The sequence below is a fragment of the Gorilla gorilla genome, chromosome 13 (genome assembly GCF_029281585.2).
Source record: "Gorilla gorilla gorilla isolate KB3781 chromosome 13, NHGRI_mGorGor1-v2.1_pri, whole genome shotgun sequence".
Taxonomy (NCBI): Eukaryota; Metazoa; Chordata; class Mammalia; order Primates; family Hominidae; genus Gorilla; species Gorilla gorilla.
Genome location: NC_073237.2, coordinates 58,821,347 through 58,841,928, shown reverse-complemented (window position 1 = coordinate 58,841,928; position 20,582 = coordinate 58,821,347). Strand labels below are relative to the sequence as shown.

The following is a 20,582-nucleotide window of genomic DNA, read 5'->3' as shown; positions in this document are numbered from 1 at the left end:
TCACTTCATTTTTTGCTTACTCATAGAATGAGCCTAGTCTGCAAAAATATGTAAACATAATCCATTTATTGTTAAAGCTTAGATAGTTCTTTTAACTCCTGTTACTAAAAAAAAAAAAAAGTCAGAAGATAAAAACAGCATGTTTATAGTATTTGGTCATCCCTAGTAGTTATCTTGTTTTTATAATTTTCTTTATTTTTGTTTTCTTCAGCTTAGAGTATACTTGCGAACATCAAATCTGGACAATGCCTTTGCTCATGTCACCAAAGCACAAGCAGAAACATTACTGCTTAGTGTCTTCCAGGACATGGTAATAGTATTTAGAGCAGACTGTTCAATATGCCTTTACAGTATTGAAAGAAAATCTGATGGGTAAGTATCTGGCATATGAGAAGTCACTTTTTGCTCCTATTTACCACGTTTCTCTTTTGTAGTTTTTGTTTTCTCAAAACAGTTATTCCACTTTTATATTCAATCTTGTTTTTGTTAGAGGTAGAAAAAGCAAGGAGTTTTAATTAGTGATATTGATATAATAGCTAAGAAAAAAGAAATACCGTACACTAACTTCTTTAGCTTATCTTCTTGGAGTCATTTGAAAAAAATCTAGTTTGGGATGAGGTAAACCCTTAGATACTAAATTTTTTTCACAACCTTGAAAATAAATGGTTACTGACTCTCCTGGTGCTCTCGATACTTGGTGGGAATTTGAAGGAGTTCTACAACTTTAAGACTGTAGGAAGCATGTCCTTAGCAAACTGACTTATATTTCCACTGAGCTAGATGGCTGTAGTCTGGGGCAGTAAAAAATCAGCAGTGTTGTTGCCGCTGCACATTGTCTTATATTTGTCTTGGCATCTGGTCTACTTGCAACGTATTTAGACCACACCTCTTGAGTTTTATTTTTGTTCTCAGAGGTTAATTGAAGTATGTATTTACTGAAACAGCACAGTGATTGAGAAGTAATGCAAGATAAAAATTAAGACATCTCACTAGCCTCAATGATTGAACCATCATTCTTTCTCAACCCACTAGTTTTTTCCACTTAAATATTTGTATTCTTATAGCTTCTTCCCTAGTTTTCGTCTTCCCTCCTGTTTGTTACTCCCTTTCTTTCTCTCTCATCCCCATATACTCTGGTTCCCCTCAACCTTGCCAACTTCCTGATCGAAGGATATATGGGGAGAAAATGATAGGTAGTAAGACATCTGAGTCTTCCATAAGCATGAAATCTAATACTATTACTAGTGGAAAAGAAAGAAAATCTTATTAGCATTGTTGTTGAGGTATGTGGGTTTCTTTTGTTTTTACAGTCCAAATACTACTGCTGGTATTCAGGTTCTTCAGGAGGTTTCCATGTCACGCTACATTCCTCACCCTTTCCTGGTGGTGTCTGTCACTCTGACATCAGTGAGTACAGAGAATGGAATCACCTTGAAAATGCCACAGCAGGTACCATTCCATTATCAAAGGTCTTTGGAGTTTACATCTCTGTTTTTAGTATTTGAGTCCATATTAGGAAGTATTTGTTCAGCAAATAAATACTAAGTGTCTAAAATGTACCTTATGTGAGAATGCTGGGTTGCAGTGGCAAATTAAAAAGACATGGTTTCTGCTCAGGCATTAAATAAATAATTACATACATAATGAATTGTTCCTGTTATGTGTACCAAAAAGTAGTACACATTACTATGAGAGCATATAACAAAAACCTATTATAGTCTGAACAATCAGAGATTTCTGTATCATTTAAATTAAAACCAGGAGAATAAGTAGAAATTATCTAAGTTAAGAGGTGATGGATTTTCAGGTGGAAGGAACAGTAGTGCAAAGGCCCATAGACAAGGCAGAACATGACACACTCAGGGAATTGGAAGAATTTTAGAGTGACTGGGACATGGAAAGTGAAAGAGGATATGAGTCTTGTAGATAATATTGATAATTTTAGACTTTAAGTCTAAAGTGTTTTAAGGTAGGTATTATTAGATCTAAGCTTTATAATGTTTACTGTAAGGAGGAAAATGAACTGAAGTAAGACAAAACTACTGTAGGGAGAGCAACTGGGAGGTCATTGTAATGATCTAGGTCAGTGGTGTTCACAGCCTGAACTTGGGCAGTGAAAAAGTATATGGAAAGAAGTAGAATGAGTATAGAATAGCAAGGGCTTTATAATTAGTTAATTATGAGGAAAGAGAAAGTATAATCCCGTAGTTTCTGGGTAAAGTAACAGGGTAAGAAGTAGGGCGACCAGGACCCACGTTGCATAACTTTCTATTTCAGTGGTTTCTAAACTTCATGTCAACTGGGAACCTACTGTCAGAGGAAAATTCTATGTAGATTTATTTGTCATCCCTGTCTGGGCAGTCTGTCTTTTACTTCCTATCGAGGCACTTCGATCAAACCTCAACACTCCATAAAATAATTAGAAAACAGATTAGACTAGACTATCCAGTTATGGGGAATTTAATATTACTTATATGAATCTAAAATCAATTTTGTTACCTTCTATCCCAGTTCTCTACTCTTTGTAGAAGACACTGTAAAAGCTAGTCCCTCTTCCACATGATGACCCCTAAAATATCTGCAGACAGTTAACATTCCTTGGCTTCTCCTTCTCTCCTCAAACCTCTCTGTCATCTTATCTGCATGCTAAATACTTCCATATCTCCAACTATTTCATGTGATGTTTATTCTAGACCCCTTAAGCATCTTGGTCTCCCTTCTTTTTTCTTTATTTTTTTTTTCCTTTTTTCTTTTTTTTTTTGAGATGGAGTCTTACTCTGTCGCTAGGCTGGAGTGCAGTGGTGCAATCTCGGCTCACTGCAACCTCTGCCTCCCAGGCTCAAGCAATTCTCCCGCCTCAGCCTCCCAACTAGCTGGGACTACAGGTGCACGCCACCACGCCCAGCTAATTTTTGTATATTTAGTAGAGACAGGGTTTCACCATGTTGGCCAGGATGGTCTCAATCTCTTGACCTCATGATCTGCCCACCTCGGCCTCCCAAAGTGCTGGGATTAAGGGCGTGAGCCATCGTGCTTGGCCTTGGTCTCCCTTCTATAGGTAAAATTGGTTTTCTCCTTTAAAATATAGTTCCCATTTCCTTTGCAAACCATATTTAATGGTAACCAGTTAGTCCTAATTGATAAGGGAATATACTGTTTTACAGAAGTTTAGATAAAAGGTGTGAAAAAAAGTGACAATTTAAAAATCATTTTGCAGTCCTGAGGAACTAATCAATCTTATCACTAAAAATGGGAAAACCAGATATGGAATGCTTCTTGAGGTGATATAACATGAAGTTCACAAGAATTATTGCCAAAAATCTTGAACCCAAATCAAATCAAGTATAGAGTCATCTTCCGTACCACAAGGAAGCAGAATACAAGACATTCTGTTGGACAGCTACAAGTCACTAACATGGGGGAAGAAGGAGTGAATCTTCTAGATTAAATAAGACTTTGAAGCCATAAAAACCAAATACAGTGGTTAAAAGTCATTTGTGAGGCAAATGTGATAATCACTACCCTGCAGAACCAAGTCAGTAAGCTCATTTGTATCTTCATTCAAACCAGCTATGAAAAGACACTGTTGAAACAATTAGGGATATTTAAATACTAATGGAGAGAGAAAGTAGGGAATAATTGTAAATTTTATTGGATGTGATACTAGCTTTGTAGCTATGTTAGCAGAGGCCCATATATTTTAGGAATGCATATTAAACATGTAGAAGTAAAATGGGTAGCACGTCTTAATTGAAAATACTCTGACAAAACTGAAAAAAAAATAAGGGATGGATGGAGCACATAAGGCAAAATCTTGATAATTGTGAATCTGGATAATGGCAGTGTGAAAGTTCATTATACTATTCTCCATACTTTTAATCATGTTTAAAGTTTTCATATTTAAAAAAGGACTCTTATATATCCCAGATAGAGTAGGCAACCAGTGGCATCAGTAGTCCTGGATACCATAATTTGAGAGGGCCTTTCACAAAGAGAAGGTGCTTAATTTGGCTAGAGCAGATTAAGAAGTTAAAATTGACTGATTACCACAGAGGGAAGACAAAGAATGCTAGAGCAAAGTAAGTTTTCATTTAATACTAAAGTTTTTTAAAAAAATAGTAGTAACAGTGAAAACTCTTCAACAGCAAGATAGTCTCTCCATGAGAGTGAGCTCCTTGTTACTGAAACTCTCATAGAGAATCATCTGCCAGGGGTTTTTTTAGGGTAAGAGATTGAGTTTGGGGTTCCTTCAAATTTAGGATTTTGGGCATGCATGTGGCCCTTGCTTTTTCTGAAAGCTTTATTAAAGTTGCCTGAGAGTGCTGTTGCAGTCATCTTTAACATTATCAGAAAGTGTTGAATACTAAGATAGGATACTGATAATACCCACTCACTGAAGAAAAGAGAAGTGTACTTTTTAAATGAATTAGTATGAAATGTGGTGAAATCTACCATCTTAAAACTTAAGGTAGTCATTATAAACATTACTCATATTGTGGTGAATTACAGTAAGTGCCTTTAAGGTCTTTTGAAGTGTTTTAGTGTACGCAATTCCCAGTCATGCTGTTTTGCTGCAGGTGTTTGTGTCTTTTTCTTTTTCCTCTGCCATCTAGCTACATTTTACTGTTATCCAGGTGTCTGACTCTTCTAGTTCCCACACACCTAAATTCCATGTTCACTTCTCATACTTCCAAATTACTTTCTGGATAGATAACCAATTTTTTTTATTTAGTCATTTCTTTATACATAATCCCCTGTAGAATCTGAAAGCAGTAAGCAAGAGTAGTTTGTATAGCCAAGTATTTTGCAACTAGAATATATAGGGTGGCTGCTGTTTTCTTGATGAACCCTAAATGATCATTGGTAGCTTAAATTCAGCCAGCCAGCATGCAGCAAAGCCTGGGACACAATCCCAGGCTTTTGAATACTCACTCTTTCCTCCCTGAAATTCTTTCCTTCTGTTTATATAGCATATATAGCATTGTGCTTCCCTATTTCTCTTTTGTCTCCCAAAAGCTCAGGTGATGGCCCGCTGCTCTTTTTTCCCTGGCTACTGTGCCTGAGAAACATCTGTCTGTCTCCTTCAGTTTACCAGCCTCACCTTTTTTTTTTTTTTTTTTGAGACGGAGTCTTGCTCTGTCACCCAGGCTAGAGTGCAGTGGTGCAATCTTGGCTCACTGCAGCCTCCGTCTCCCGGGTTCAAGCGATTCTCCTGCCTCAGCCTCCCAAGTAGCTGGGATTACAGGCACCTGCCACCACGCCCGACTTATTTTTGTGTTTTTAGTAGAGACGGGATTTCACCATTTTGGCCAGGTTGGTCTTGAACTCCTGACCTCGTGATCCACCCACCTCAGCCTCCCACCAAATGCTGGGATTACAGGTGTGAGCCACCGCGCCCAGCCTGGCCCAGCCTCACCTTTAAGCGTCTGATGCTGGTACAGTCATCTCTGATTTAGTGATTGCTCACATTTTTACTTGGAAGTCTTAAGAATTTTTTCTTATTTTTTCAAATTAAATGAGCCAAAAAGAAAAAGGGAAACTCTTTGGTTTTCCCTTCCCTAATTTCTCTTCCTGTCTTCTATCAGTGATAATAACTTCAACTTCTCTAGCACCTCAGCTAACCTGGAAATCATCTTTGGTTCATCTCTTTTTCTACCTTTCATGTCTAGGATAGCAGTAAGTTCTATTTTTTTTAACCAAAATGTTCCTTCCTCTTTACAGATGGAAATGACTTGATATCTGAGGTTCCTTTTAAAACAGGGCTGCTCAAAGTTTAATGTGCATAATGGTTTAAGTTGGGTGATAGGGCTCAATAGGAAATCATTATACTAGGCTTCCTGAGGTTTGAAATTTTTCATTATAAAAAGGCAGACTGTTTCCTCATTTCTGAAGTCAACACCCATGAAATCTGCCTCTCCTCAGTAACCTATCCTGATTAACTCTGATTTTTTAAATAACTGTCTTATTCAAGAACCATAAGTAGTGGCTTCTTTCCTGCTGTTCTTTTACCTGGCTTTCTGAATCCTCCTTGAAGGTCTGTTACCATCCAGCTTTGTTCTCATAATGTCCCTAGTCTAGCCAGACTGTTGTCACTTTCCCAATAGTTCCATGTCTTCGTTTTCATTGCACGCTTCCATTAGATGACCAACCCTTACTCTCCCACTCGTGTAGGTCTTCCTCATCTGTCAGGTTCACTGCATCCTTTTAAACTTTCTGTTGTTATGGCAGCTAGATCACTGAAGTGATCTCTCATTTTTATAAACTTCTAAAGTTCTCTTAGCTTTTTCAGGATAATTCAACTCTGCCCTCAATCTTATGTCACTGGTGGTGTTCATTAATTGCATTATGTGTTAGGCTTTGTACCATCCTAGCCAGAAAGCTCCTTGTATTCCCATAGAGCCTAGCAGAATGGCTGTACATAGTACAACCTCAATAAATAATGTAGATTGTTTGACCTATAAACCTTATGGATTGGGGGGAGATGCGGAAAGCATACTGATACAGAAGTATGAATTTAGCTGCTTTTTCTTAAATTTCAGGCTCGTGGTGCAGAGAGCATTATGTTAAACCTGGCAGGACAGCTCATCATGATGCAGAGGGACAGGTCAGGCCCACAGATCCGGGAGAAGGACAGTAACCCTAATAACCAAAGGAAACTTGTGAGTAAAGTACTAGTCATTTCTTTTCAAACATTAAGAAGGTATGGGATGAGGATGAAGGAATGAAACAATTTAAGAGAAGAGTATTTTATGATTTGGAAAGGAGAAATTAAGTCCATAAAATTAGTCTTAAGCCTCTGGGTGTAAGACTGACTGACTGGAGGATAAGGTCCCAAAATGATCATGAAATGTTCCATACTCCATATGTTACTGCTTAGGCATCATTCATTGCGAATTCTAATGGAAAAAATAGGGATAGACTGGTGAAGTTCCTGGGGTGTTTTGTTTTCAGATTTAAGTGTATATACTTTAAAAGGCCAGGATACTTTTATTAACTCTAATTCTAATTAGATCCCTTTGCTTTTCCCAAAAAAATATTATACTGTCATTTGAAAGACTTAGTAAACTAGTACCTAGGAACTTAAGAACCTGCAGATTTAATAGGAAAACAACTTGATTCTTGTCTCTCCTTCTCCAGCTGCCATTCTGTCCTCCTGTTGTACTAGCCCAGTCTGTTGAAAATGTCTGGACAACGTGTCGAGCAAATAAACAGAAACGTCACCTTCTGGAGGCCCTCTGGCTGAGCTGTGGTGGTGCAGGGATGAAAGTTTGGCTCCCTCTCTTCCCTAGGGATCACCGCAAGCCCCATTCCTTCTTGTCCCAGCGGATCATGCTGCCTTTCCACATCAACATTTACCCACTAGCTGTTCTGTTTGAAGATGCTTTAGTCCTTGGTGCTGTCAATGACACTTTGCTCTATGATTCTTTATATACTCGGAACAATGCTAGAGAACAGCTGGAGGTGCTCTTCCCTTTCTGTGTTGTGGAGAGAACCTCTCAGATCTACCTCCACCACATTCTACGTCAACTTCTGGTCAGAAACCTTGGGGAGCAAGCCTTGCTCTTGGCCCAGTCCTGTGCCACATTACCTTACTTCCCTCATGTGCTGGAGCTCATGCTCCATGAAGTACTGGAAGAAGAAGCTACCTCACGGGAGCCCATTCCCGACCCTCTGCTTCCCACTGTGGCAAAATTTATCACTGAGTTCCCCCTCTTCCTGCAGACAGTTGTCCATTGTGCCAGGAAGACCGAATATGCCCTGTGGAATTACCTTTTTGCAGCTGTTGGAAACCCTAAGGACTTGTTTGAGGAATGTTTGATGGCTCAGGATTTGGACACAGCTGCCTCTTACCTTATTATCTTACAGGTAACAATTCTCTTCTTATAAAGGGCCAAGAACTAATGAGCTTAAACTTAGAAAAATAGAAATGTCCTGTTTTGACACCATGATTGTGTTTAAGGAATTCATAGTCAAATTTTCTGTTTATATCTTTAATTTGGAAGAATTCAGACAGATTCCTTTGAATATCATAAAGTAACATTGCAGAGATATTTTTCCATTGTCCATAAATAGGCCTAAAACAGATTAATGAGTTCAGAGTAGTATTTTGAAATTTTAATATATTGAAGAAATTTAATATGTATATTAGAATACATGTAATAGGAACATGGAAGAAATATTACATAAGATTATTGAAATATTACATAAGAAACATAGCAAAGAAAGTATTATTTGAGATATTAGTGAGTTTGAGCTTCTCACAACAGTAGATTTGTTTCCTTTCAGTGTGGGTTACTGAGGGGACACTTTAGCATGGTCATAACAGAGCACCTTGAGCTAGTCTTCCCCAAAGCAAGCTGAGAAGGCTCAGGCCTGCCACAGCAAAGACCCTCATAGCACACAGTTTTTCTCAAAATAATGGCTTCTTTGCAACTCCTGAAAATTTATTTCATTAGCTATTTGACAAAAGGGCTTGACAGTTGGTTATTTGATAGGCTACACTTAAAGATTCTTTCCAGTTACTGCAAAGTTGTTTTCATTGATATAAGAAGCTAACCATAAACCTGGTTTCAATCTCTGCCTGAAGCAGATTTCCTGTCAGCTTCTTTGCTTCATGACAATGGACTGAAACCAGAGGAGACACTCAAGCAGAGGCCAGGTGGCCTTGAAGTGTGATTCCATGGCTAACCCTAAAGAAAAAGACATCGGGTTTTAAAAATAGAATCAAAATAAATGCAGCTGTTTTTTGGTTCCGGGTCACTCCCTGCAATTTCACTGTATCTCCCTGACAATGTAATTTTTTCTGCAACAGAATTCCTAAGTTGCTATGGATTGGCAGATAATAACTGCAATTACAGTTGTCTATTAGGCACCTTTCCATAAAGACCAAGATAGGCAGGTTAAATTTGTGAAAGAAAAATGGAGGATTCTGAATGTGCAGCAGAACTTTACTACTTGCTGTTGCCCAAAGCAAAGATTTTAGTCACATCCTCAGAAAACTCTGCAACAGGAGACAGACCTGACCTTTTTTGGAGTCGGGCAAACCTCCCTTTTTTTTCTTCCTTTTCTGCTGATCTTCAACAATTTACTTAACTCAGTTTCCTCACTTGTAAAATACAAATGATATGCCTATCTGCAGAGTCACTGGGAGAAATAAATGAAATAATGACTTAAGTATATGTATGGTATCTGGCATGTAGTAGGAGTTTAATAAATTATAGTTTACATACACCAGAAGAGTACTTGCCTCGCTTTTCCTTGTATGGTACTTTTTAATCTTATTATTAAACTAACCCCTGTGGTGGTGTGGCTACATTGTTTGAGTTTAGAAAACTGGAGATAAAGAATTGCTCATATCTTCCCAAATTGTGTAGTATAAAAAGAATGCTGTCCTGGTTGTTTTTTGTAGAATATGGAAGTCCCTGCAGTAAGTAGGCAACATGCTACCCTTCTATTCAACACAGCACTAGAACAAGGCAAGTGGGACCTTTGTCGACACATGATTCGATTTCTTAAAGCCATTGGCTCTGGAGAATCTGAGACACCTCCATCCACACCCACAGCTCAGGTTAGTTGCAAAAGTTATACATCTTCTCTAGGCCATACACCCACGTAGCATCTTTCTCTAATGGTACTGCATATTGTGTGTAATCCTAGGAACCCAGTTCAAGTGGTGGATTTGAGTTCTTCAGGAATCGAAGCATCAGTTTATCCCAGTCAGCTGAAAATGTTCCTGCCAGTAAATTCAGTTTACAGAAAACACTAAGTATGCCATCTGGTCCCTCTGGAAAAAGGTAAAATAATAAAGAGCCATTACTGCTTTTTGGGCATTCATGACACATTGCATTTCAAGACATTTACAAAATTAGGTCTTAATGGAAACAACTATTTAATCCAATTGCAGTTTCTTTTTCCATTCCCAAAAAGCAGAGGCCACACAGAAGGCTTCCCTTTTTCCTTCCTCCCAAGTTCACTTCAGTACCCTCTGAATAGTTTCTGCTCCTTTTTCTGGAATAGATCTTCATGTACCTATTCTGAATGTAACAAACTTGTTTAAGACAGAGTCTCACTCTGTCACCCAGGCTGGAATGCAGTGGCACCATCTCAGCTCACTGCAACCTCCGCCTCACAGGTTCAAGTGATTATCCTGCCTCAGCCACCCGAGTAGCTGGGATTACAGGCATGTGCCACCACACTCGGCTAATTTTCATATTTTTAGTAGAGACAGGGTTTCAACATGTTGCCCAGGCTAGTCTCGAGCTCCTGGCCTCAAGGATCCACCTGCCTCTGCTTCCCAAAGGGCCGGGATTACAAGCGTGAGCCACCCTACCCGGCCAAATGCTACAAACTTTTTTTTTCCCATAAGTTACTGGGGTCCAGGTGGTATTTGGTTACATTAATAAGTTATTTAGTGGTGATTTGTGAGATTTTGGTGCACCCATCACCCAAGCAGTATACGCTGCACCATATTTGTTGTCTTTTATCCCTCACCCCCTCCCAGCCTTTTCCCCAAGTCCCCAAAGTCCATTGTATCATTTTTATGCCTTTGCGTCCTCATGGTTTAGCTCCCACATATCAGTGAGAACATACTACATTTGGTTTTCCATTCCTGAGTTACTTCACTTAGAATAATACTCTCCAATCTCATCAGGTCACTGCAAATGCTGTTAATTCATTCCTTTTTATGGCTGAGTAGTATTCCATCATATATACGTATATACGACAGTTTCTTTATCCACTCATTGACTGATGGGCATTTGGGTTGGTTCCACGATTTTGCAGTTGTGAATTGTGCTGCTATAAACGTGTGTGCAAGTATCTTTTTTGAATGACTTCTTTTCCTCTGGGTAGATCCCCAGTAGTGAGATTGCTGGATCAAATGGTAGTTCTACTTTTGGTTCTTGAGGGAATCTCCACCCTGTTTTCCATAGCAGCTGTACTAGTTTACATTCCCACCAGCAGTGTAGAAGTGTTCCCTGATGGCCACATCCATGCCAACATCTACTGTTTTTTGATTATGGTCATTCTTGCAGGAGTAAGGTGGCATTGCGTTGTGGTTTTGATTTGAAAATGCAACAAACTTTTAAATTACCTCTGATGATAGAGGACCAAAAGGAAGATAGATAAATCTGTAGGTAATCCAAAAGCCTTCTTAAAGTCAGTAATTTCACCTTTCCTTCTAATTATACCTTTTGATATAAATTTAGTGCTAATGCATTTGACACTCCTGTGACCTACTGATTAGAGAAGTTATTACACAGTGGGGGAGCCAAATGAATTGTATGCTGGAGACTGAAACTGCTATCACCCATAGATGGGATATTGTCTTCTGAGAGATGACTATGAATTCACACTAACATTATAAAATCATGAGAATTTCCTCTGGTTTGTGAGGCCTGTGTATTCCTTCCTATGTTCTTATGTTGTTGTCTCATTTTTTTCCTTACCTAATCCTTTGTTTCATATTGTTCATATTCTCTTTTTTTTCCCCCCAGGACAACATGAACATATGTTTATATTCTTACTACCGTGCTTGGGCACATAGTGAGAGCTTATTGAACGTTTGTTATTGTCATGTTTTACTGGGTTTTTTTGTTTTTTGTTTTTTGAGATGGAGTTTCGCTCTTGTTGCCCAGGCTGGAGTGCAATGGCTTGATCTCGGCTCATCGCAACCTCCGCCTCCCAGGTTCAAGCGATTCTTCTGCCTCAGCCTCCCAAGTAGCTGGGATTACAGGCATGTGCCACCATGCCCGGCTCATTTTGTATTTTTAGTAGAGACGGGGTTTCTTCATATTGGTCAGGCTAGTCTCAAACTCCCGACCTCAGGTGATCTGCCTGCCTCTGCCTCCCAAAGTGCTGGGATTACAGGCATGAGCCACCACACCCGGCCTGTTTTACTGTTTTTTAACAAGTGCTTACTCCATGCCAGGCCTTATTCTAAGCATTTACATACATAGGTCCTATTTTAAACAACTCTATGAGGGTTATCCACATTGTATAGGTGAAGAAACAGAGGCCTAGGAAAATAAACTTAGTTATGTTCACACAACAAATGAGTGGCAGAGCCAAGATCCGAATCCAGGCAGTACTGCACCAGAGACTAGGCTCTTTACCCCACCACTAAACTGCCTCTCACTTAAAGCACCACATTATCCAGTTACCAAACCAGTTCCCCTACATTAGCTCATGTGAGTCAGGAATGAGAGACTATACTTAGGCAAGTTGTAATTTTTAAAAATTGGTTTCAGGACTGGCAAGGTGGCTAACACCTGTAATTCCAGCACTTTGGGAGGCCAAGGTGGGAGGATTGCTTGAGGCCAGGAGTTCAAGATGAGTCTGGGCAACACAGCAAGATCCCATCCTTGCAAAAATAAAAATACATTGGCTAGGCATGGTGGCAAGTACCTGTAGTCCCAGCTACTTGGGAGGCTGAGGTGGGGAAGATAGTTTGAGCCCAGGAGTTTGAGGTTGCAGTGAGCTATGATCACACCACTGCACTCCAGACTGGGTGACATTGTGAAACCTTGTCATTTAAGAAAAAAAAAGTTGGTATTCTTTTCATATGTCTGCATGACTCACACTGAGAAATTTAATTTCACTTTGCCTCTCTATCCTTAGTTTCTTTGATGTGCTCTCCTTCCCTCTTTTCATTGGGCTTTTCAAATACAGCATAGAGGTTTGCTGCCTTTCTTTCTGTCAGCCACCCATCACCTGCTTCCTGGTCTGACTTCTTCCGTCCCCCTTTTCCTGTTCCCTGTATTCATTCTACAAATGTGTCTTAAGAGCCTACTGTGTTCCGAGGGTGGTGGTGTAACACGGAGGAGAAGCGTTGATACTTTATCTTCATTGTCAATCAGAATTAGATCTTCGATCTCTTATCTCCTTGTCAGCTTTATCAGTACCTCTGCGTAATAAGTATGTGAAATCCTCCAGTAAAGATTATTCTGTAGCTTTCTTGTGTTTCCACTTACAGATGGAGCAAAGACAGTGACTGTGCTGAAAACATGTATATTGACATGATGCTCTGGAGACATGCTCGGCGCCTCTTAGAAGATGTGAGGTTAAAGGACCTTGGCTGCTTTGCAGCCCAGCTGGGCTTTGAACTAATTAGTTGGCTATGCAAGGAACGTACCCGAGCTGCCCGGGTAGACAACTTTGTAATAGCCCTGAAGAGACTCCACAAAGATTTCCTGTGGCCACTTCCAATCATCCCAGCCTCTTCTATCAGTTCTCCTTTCAAAAATGGAAAATACCGAACGGGTAATGTAGACTTCATGTCACTTGTACAAGGAGAATTGTATTTTACTCCATGTATTTACACATTTTGCTATTAGTTGATATTCAAGGAATTATTTTCATTCCAAACTTAGGAATGGATAAAAGCCAACTTTTTGTACATGAGTTGGAATGCCCACTGTTTGACCAAAGATGTAAATAAAGTAGAACCTATGTCTCTAAGTCTTGTGACCTTGAAGTCTAATTCAAAAATCTAATCATTCTTGGATTATAAAGAAGTTGAGAACTGCCTGAATATAAAAGCTACCATGCTTATGTTATTGTGGGAAGGAGTTCTGGAATCAGATAGACATGGACCTCAAAGTAAGCTGACAGAACTCATTCCAGGGGAACAGTAAGGCCACCTTCTAAACTAGGAGAGGACAAACTGAAAGTGTATATTTTGGTGAAATAAAAATTTAAAGTTTTTTAATTCAGGTCTTTTTATGAAGACTGTTCTAATTATTTGTGAATATTGAAACCAAAACTTTTAACTTTGGCATTTGGAAACTTCATGTTATCTTAAGAGCCAAAGCAAATCACTTAGAAGATCAACATAATAAAGTTTTGCCTAGCTCCAGTAAGAGACAGGATGATATAACTTTTAGGTGGTATTGTATGGTCAGTCCATTGTTACACAATCTCATGTCTCTAGTTTTGGGGTGGCTGATACAGTATAGGACAGTAATTGCCTTTGAACAGTTCTTATTGGGTAGGCAGGTGGGGGAAGCTAAAAGAGCTGAATTGAAAATGTCAGTGTGTGCATCTTCAATTTCTTCCTCCATTTTTTGTTTTCGGACCCACTCTGCAGTGGGAGAGCAGCTGTTAAAGTCTCAATCAGCTGACCCATTTTTAAACCTTGAGATGGATGCTGGCATCTCCAACATCCAGCGAAGTCAGAGCTGGCTCAGCAACATTGGCCCCACCCATCATGAGATAGACACAGCTTCATCCCATGGACCACAAATGCAAGATGCCTTCTTGTCACCTTTATCTAATAAAGGTAAATGTAATTTTAAATCCTAGCTCTTCTTCAGTTCCTTTGAAGAAAATTTATGTGCTATAGCACTTCAGAGATAGACCTTCACTCTTTTTCTATCGTGATGGAGGATTAACCATTTGTATCCACTGGAGAGGTAGAAAGTTTGTAGAACAAGGCCAAACTGGCCTTGACTGTACTTTGCCATATTTATTTTATGTGAACAAAATAAATAGTACAGATCAACATTAATAGATGAATCTTTGTAAATCAATTTTGATGATAAGGAAACACTAACTTTGAGCCCCAAGTAAGCAAAATGTTATCCTCATATAAAGAATTCCATTTTTATCATAATTAGATGTGGATCATAACAAATTTTACTGCATTATTATTTTTATGTTTTTTATTTATTTTTCTTTTGGAATATGTGAGGAGGTAATGTTTTTTATTTCATCTATAAAAATTGTGGACATTTGCTTTTTCTCTTGCTATATAAGTTCCTACATAATATCCTTGATTTTGCCTCTTGGCCTTAAAAGCTTGTAATACTTACTATCTGGTGCTTTTACAAAAAAATGTACACCAACCTCTGCTCTGTAGTAATGGGTAAATCACAAACTGAAGAGGTTTTGAAGCAATTTGTGTTGACATAGGGTTATATAGTATAGGAGCTTAAACAACAATTTGTCTGAGTTTGCAGTTCTTTTAGTGGCCAGGCATTTGTCTAATGTTTGATTATCAGTCTGTCATCACTATTACCTGAGCTTCTGCTATGTGAGGAGGCTTACAGATCTCATTAGTTTTGTTTTAAATTGTGGTAGAATACACAATTTAACAGCTTAAACATTTTTAAGCAGAGTTTGTAGTGTTAATTACGCCCACATTGTTCTGCAATCAGCCTCCAGAATGCTCTTCATCTTCAAAACGAAAACTCCGTATATGTTATTTAATAACAACAACTCCCCATCCCTTCTTCCCCCAGCCACTGGCAACCACCATTTTATTTTTTCTCTCTGAATTTGACTATTTCTAGGTACTTCATATAAGGAAATCATATAGTGTGTCTTTTTCTGACCAGCTTATTTCACTTAGCATAATGTCCTCATGTTCATCCTTTTTGGAGCATGTTTTATTCCTTTGTATGCAGATACCACGTTTTGTGTATTCTTCTGATGATGGACACTTGGGTTGCTTTTACTTTTGGCTATTGTGAATTATGCTGCTGTGAACGTGGGTATATAATATTTCTGTGAGAGTCTGTTTTCAGTTATTTTGGGTATATATATCCAGAAATGGGACTGCTGGGTCATAATTCTACTTGCATTTTTTTTGAGGAATCGCCATAATGTTTCCCATAGCAACTGCACCATTTTAAATTATCAGCAGTGGACAAGGGTTCTATTTTCTCCACATCTCACCAACACTCACTTTCAGTTTTTTGATAGTAGTCATCCTAATGGGTGTGAGATGGTGCCATTACTTTAGAAAACTTTTTTAAAGAGATAATTTCAAATATATTAAAAAGTACAGTTAATAATATAGTGGGTTCTCCTCCCTCCCCCATGTGGCCGTCACTCAGCTTACATCACTACTAATGGCCACATATGTTTGTTGTACCTCCCCACTCTTGAATTAACTGAAGAAAATCCATGACATATTATCTATAAATATTTCATTTTTTTTCCTACAAGGACTCTTTAAGAATTATGACCAAAATACCATTATCATCCCTATAAAAATTTGATAATTCCTTGGTACCATCAAATATCCATTAAGTATTCAGATTTCTAATTGTTTCATAGACATCATAATTTTGTATAGGTTAAGATTTAAATAAGGTTCACATATTGTGATTGTGTTCTTAATTCTCTTTTTAAGTGGATGTTCCCCCACCCTCTCCTTTTCCCTTCCTTGCAGTTTATTCATGGAAGAAATTTGGTTTTGTGGATTTTCTCACAATAATGATTTTGCTTATTACATCTCCATGGTTTAGTTTAACAGTTTCCTCTATTTCCTGTAGTAGCTGAATGTAAAGACTTGGTCAAACTCTAGCTAGATTTTATTGAGGGAGGTGGGGAAGACTGCTTCATAGGTGGTGGTAGTATATTTTTCCGTCTAAAGGTACATAATGTCGGTTATCTAATTCTTTCTTTAAATGTCTTCTATGTTCACATGGTAATTTTAGCCATGGATTTCATGTTTTAGTTTCAAGATCCTGAGAAATCAACATCTGAGGAACAGCTAATATTTAAAATTAAAGGAAAATATATTTTCTCCACGAAGTTGGTTGTAACTTTTGGCAATTCTTCATCAGGTGATGAATGCAGTATTGGTTCAGCCACAGACTTGACTGAAAGTAGCTCCATGGTGGATGGCGACTGGACAATGGTGGATGAAAATTTCTCTACACTCAGTTTAACTCAGTCAGAGCTGGAGCACATTTCCATGGAGTTGGCCAGTAAAGGGCCTCATAAATCCCAGGTCCAGCTTCGGTGAGTTTCTTGGCTATTTGAAATCACAGAATGCCTACTCAGAGTATTTGGGCAAATAGGTATGGGGCTACTCTCCTAATAATCATTGCACTTCTGTACATCTTATAGATCTTCCTTAGCATAAATCATTTTGTTTCTGCTTATATTTAGGTATTTGCTACACATTTTCATGGAGGCAGGGTGCCTAGACTGGTGCATCGTTATAGGCCTGATTCTTAGAGAATCCTCAATAATCAATCAGATTTTGGTTATTACACAGTCTTCAGAGGTAGATGGAGAGATGTTACAGAACATAAAGACAGGGCTCCATGCAGTGGACCGATGGGCCTCTACAGACTGGTAAGTGCTGCTTTCCTTAGGCTTGGTGTCCTTCCATGTCTTCTGGTGAATCCTGTCCTTTCACATTAAGGCTTAGTTATGGTTCATGTATTACATTTTATTTATTATATATTATTTATTATATGTTCATTTTTAAGCTACTTTCTTTAGTAATCATTCTATACCCAGCTATTTAAATGGATAATTCCATCGAGTAAGGTTACACTGTTGGTCAGTGTATAATTTATAGTGTGAATGTATATCACTGTATATCACTGACTGATGCAGTGCAAATGAGCTTAGAATTAGACTGGAACTTCAGATTTGCATCCCTGTGAAATTGAAAGCAATGGTCTACAAATATCTACTTGAAAAGATTCAAACTTAAGGTCCATGTGAATTTAACATTCCATGGCAGTTACAAGCAAATCCAAATTAGAGTTGTGGTTGCAGTTAAGAGCCTTGGACTCTAGCCCTGTCTTTATTACCAGTTAATGTGTGTATTTGGAGCTAGTTACTTCCCTTACTTGGATCTGGTTTTCCTTAATTGGCAAATGCATTTAGGTTAAATGTTGTCTGAAAGTCCCTTTTCAAGTCTAAGCTCCTGTTGGCCTTTCAACTGTAAAATATAATTTTTAGTTGTAATACTGGTTCTAAAACATCAGCCTTTGCCCCTAATGCTTAGAAACTTAAGCCTCAGGCTTATGCAATGTGCAGCCCCCTCTGCTGGGCAGGACACCCAAGAAGCCTTTCCTCCCTACCTTCTTTGCCTCCTCTCTCCCCTCCTAATCTATCATTGTCTTTACCATATCAGTGTTCAGTAGAAGTTCACCCGTAATGTTCTACCAAACCTTTTGAATTATGGCAGATGAGCTAATGTTTTTTTCTCTACATAGTCCTGGATATAAGCCATTTTTAAACATCATTAAGCCACAACTGCAGAAGCTCAGTGAGATAACAGAAGAGCAGGTCCAGCCAGATGCCTTCCAACCAATAACTGTGGGTAAGACTCCAGAACAGACTAGCCCCCGGGCAGAGGAGAGCAGGGGCTCCTCCAGCCATGGAAGCATCCCCCAGGGTGAAGTTGGAAGCAGCAATGTGGTCAGCCGGAAAGAGGAGGACACAGCCCAAGCAGAGGAGGAAGAACCTTTTCAGGATGGGACTTACGACTGTTCTGTGTCCTAACAGTAAGGTTCCATCACAAAGGGGCAGTATTAATTAGCAGCAGCGTGCAACTCAGTACGTTGTAACATAGTTGGATGATTTAACAGGAGAACTCAGTTCAAAGACTCTTTGGTAAGTATTATTAGATTTTAACTAATTCTTTCTTGTCTAAGAAATCTTTTTGACTCCATAAAAATGTGATATAAAGCATCTTTCATAAAAAAATTTTAAGCTGCAGTGAGAAGTAAATATTGTACAGATGTACATGAGAATATTTTGGTTTTACTCAAAGGTTGGTAGCTCTTAAACCACAGGAATTGTTTTGCCCCAGGTGAGCTTACTTTTTCACTACTTACATCTTCTCACATTTCCCGGTTCTGCATTATGTCCAGATTGCTTTTTAAAAAATAAATGCTAAGGTGCTTGCTATTATAGTCTATCAGGTACTTGAGCTACCTGTTTGCTCCCTTGGATACAGCTGGACTCTTTAATCAGTCCTCCTGAACAGATTGCTACCCTGGGGCACAATATGTGCCAGTGTGATGGAAACATTCTCCTTGGCTTTACTAGCCAGTCAAATCCCAGTCCAGAATTGATGGAAGCTATTTACCTGTGAGTTAATGTGCTTGTTTTAGCAAGCTTGATTCCCATTAGACCAATGTGGGCAGAGGTCTGAGGGGGTTCTTCTCAATTTTGCTGTTAGATACCACTAAACTATTTTGTATTAAAGAACAGTATCTTTTTGTGAATACTCTTGTGTAAATATACTCAAAGGCACTGTTCATATTTTAGGGCTTGTATTATAATTTGCAAGGTTTTAATGCTGGATTCTGCATGTCTACACATACAAAGACAGGGCTTGCTCCTCTGCAAAACTGAGGAAGACAGGTTTATTGGCTTGGTCATGACGTAACAGAAATGGTCACACTGATCATGAAATGCAGCAGGTTTTGTGCAAATTAACATAGTCTCTTATTTATTGCTTTTGTAAATTGAATAAAGATGGACTTCTATGTAAATAGACTGCTGAATCCTGTATTATCACGGCTACTAAAAATTAGTGTGTAAAGAATGCATTCTTCATTGTAAACTTAAAGTATTTTACGTACTTCTAGAAATGACTTAAATTTGTTTTCATACATTATGAAAACAACTGCATACTCCTTAATTGCTTTAAACACCCATCCACTGTATGTAATTCTAATTACCTTATAACAGTATTAAGACAGCTTGTTTGTACTGTGCAATTTGAACAAGGAATGCAATGTTATTTTTTACAAAAAACAAACTTGTTTATTTTTATAATAACGATGTATTTGATGTGGACCAAATTCGTACCACTATCTAAAATAGCCTCTTTTCTCATAGTGCAGTTGTAGTTTAGAAACAAAACTTGGTCCTCTCTCCTTGCTTTTTAAAGTAAATGGCTAGATTTAGTTGTCTTAGCCAGGTTTCCTTTGAAGAGAAACTCAAAACCATTTTGAAACTGCTTAGTTCAGAATACATCGAAGTATTTAAAATTACTGAGTTGGGTAATTTACTATCATTTACTTTTTACATTACAAGTGCAATAATATTTCACAAAATGAAACTCCCGAATGGGTGGAGTATGTGATTATTGGTACCTGGTCCTTCTGGTGCTATTTTTATTTAAGTCTTTGTTTCAGACCACCTTTCCCTGAATCTTAAGATAATGTTTTGCATGTGAGTACATGCAGCCCAGCAAGAAACTAAACTGAACTCTCTTCTCCTATCCTAGTCCATTAAGGAGAAGAACCAGCATTGCTTTTGTGTTTGGTGTGAATATTCAGTCAATAAAAATGATTTATCATTATAAAGAGCTGTGATCTTTTCAAGTATCTGAAATAAAACACTGTGCTGCTGAGTTCATCTCAAACATTCTTGAAAGCAGGGCACCAGTAAGTTAACTGTATTCCTGTGGGTTAGGCCGTGAATGAATCATTTCTTTTATACAATATTCTTTTACAACTAATAGAGATAGGAGGCCCCAAGGCAAGAAGTTTGGCAGGTTTACAGAAAATTTGGTAATTTATTTGTTACATACTTTAATTTTTAAAAACCCATTTTTATTGTGTTGTTTGGTTCACATATCAACTGTTTAAGCCATAATTTTAGCCAATGAATTTAAATATTCAGTATAACTATTTGAGGTTTACTAGATGCATTTATTAATAAATTATTTGCTGAAACCAAAACAAGTCATTGGGGTGTGGGAATAAAATCAACCTTTGCTTGTAATTAAAGTTGCTGCTATTTCTGTAATGTGTATTTTTCTCCCCTTGGTAAAGGGCAATAAAACGATTACACAAACTTTGGTTTATTCATCACCT

General features: G+C 38.3%; 1 protein-coding gene across 5 annotated transcripts in view; it reads left to right on the top strand.

Moving 5' to 3' along the window:
• The window catches only part of RIC1 (RIC1 homolog, RAB6A GEF complex partner 1), a 151,274-nt gene that overhangs the window by 125,163 nt on the left and 5,529 nt on the right, over positions 1–20,582 (top strand). For 4 of the 5 annotated variants that reach the window (XM_055350606.2, XM_063696418.1, XM_063696419.1 and 1 more), the window contains 11 exons: positions 212–372; positions 1,311–1,449; positions 6,540–6,659; positions 7,138–7,866; positions 9,410–9,568; positions 9,658–9,794; positions 12,974–13,260; positions 14,087–14,278; positions 16,572–16,749; positions 16,900–17,088; positions 17,964–20,562. In XM_055350606.2, the coding sequence (XP_055206581.1) occupies positions 212–372; positions 1,311–1,449; positions 6,540–6,659; positions 7,138–7,866; positions 9,410–9,568; positions 9,658–9,794; positions 12,974–13,260; positions 14,087–14,278; positions 16,572–16,749; positions 16,900–17,088; positions 17,964–18,252 (2,580 nt within the window). In that variant the 3' untranslated portion in view covers positions 18,253–20,562. Of the gene's footprint in view, positions 1–211; positions 373–1,310; positions 1,450–6,539; positions 6,660–7,137; positions 7,867–9,409; positions 9,569–9,657; positions 9,795–12,973; positions 13,261–14,086; positions 14,279–16,571; positions 16,750–16,899; positions 17,089–17,963; positions 20,563–20,582 lie in introns of those variants that run through there. The other variant, XR_010130214.1, reaches the window with a different exon arrangement.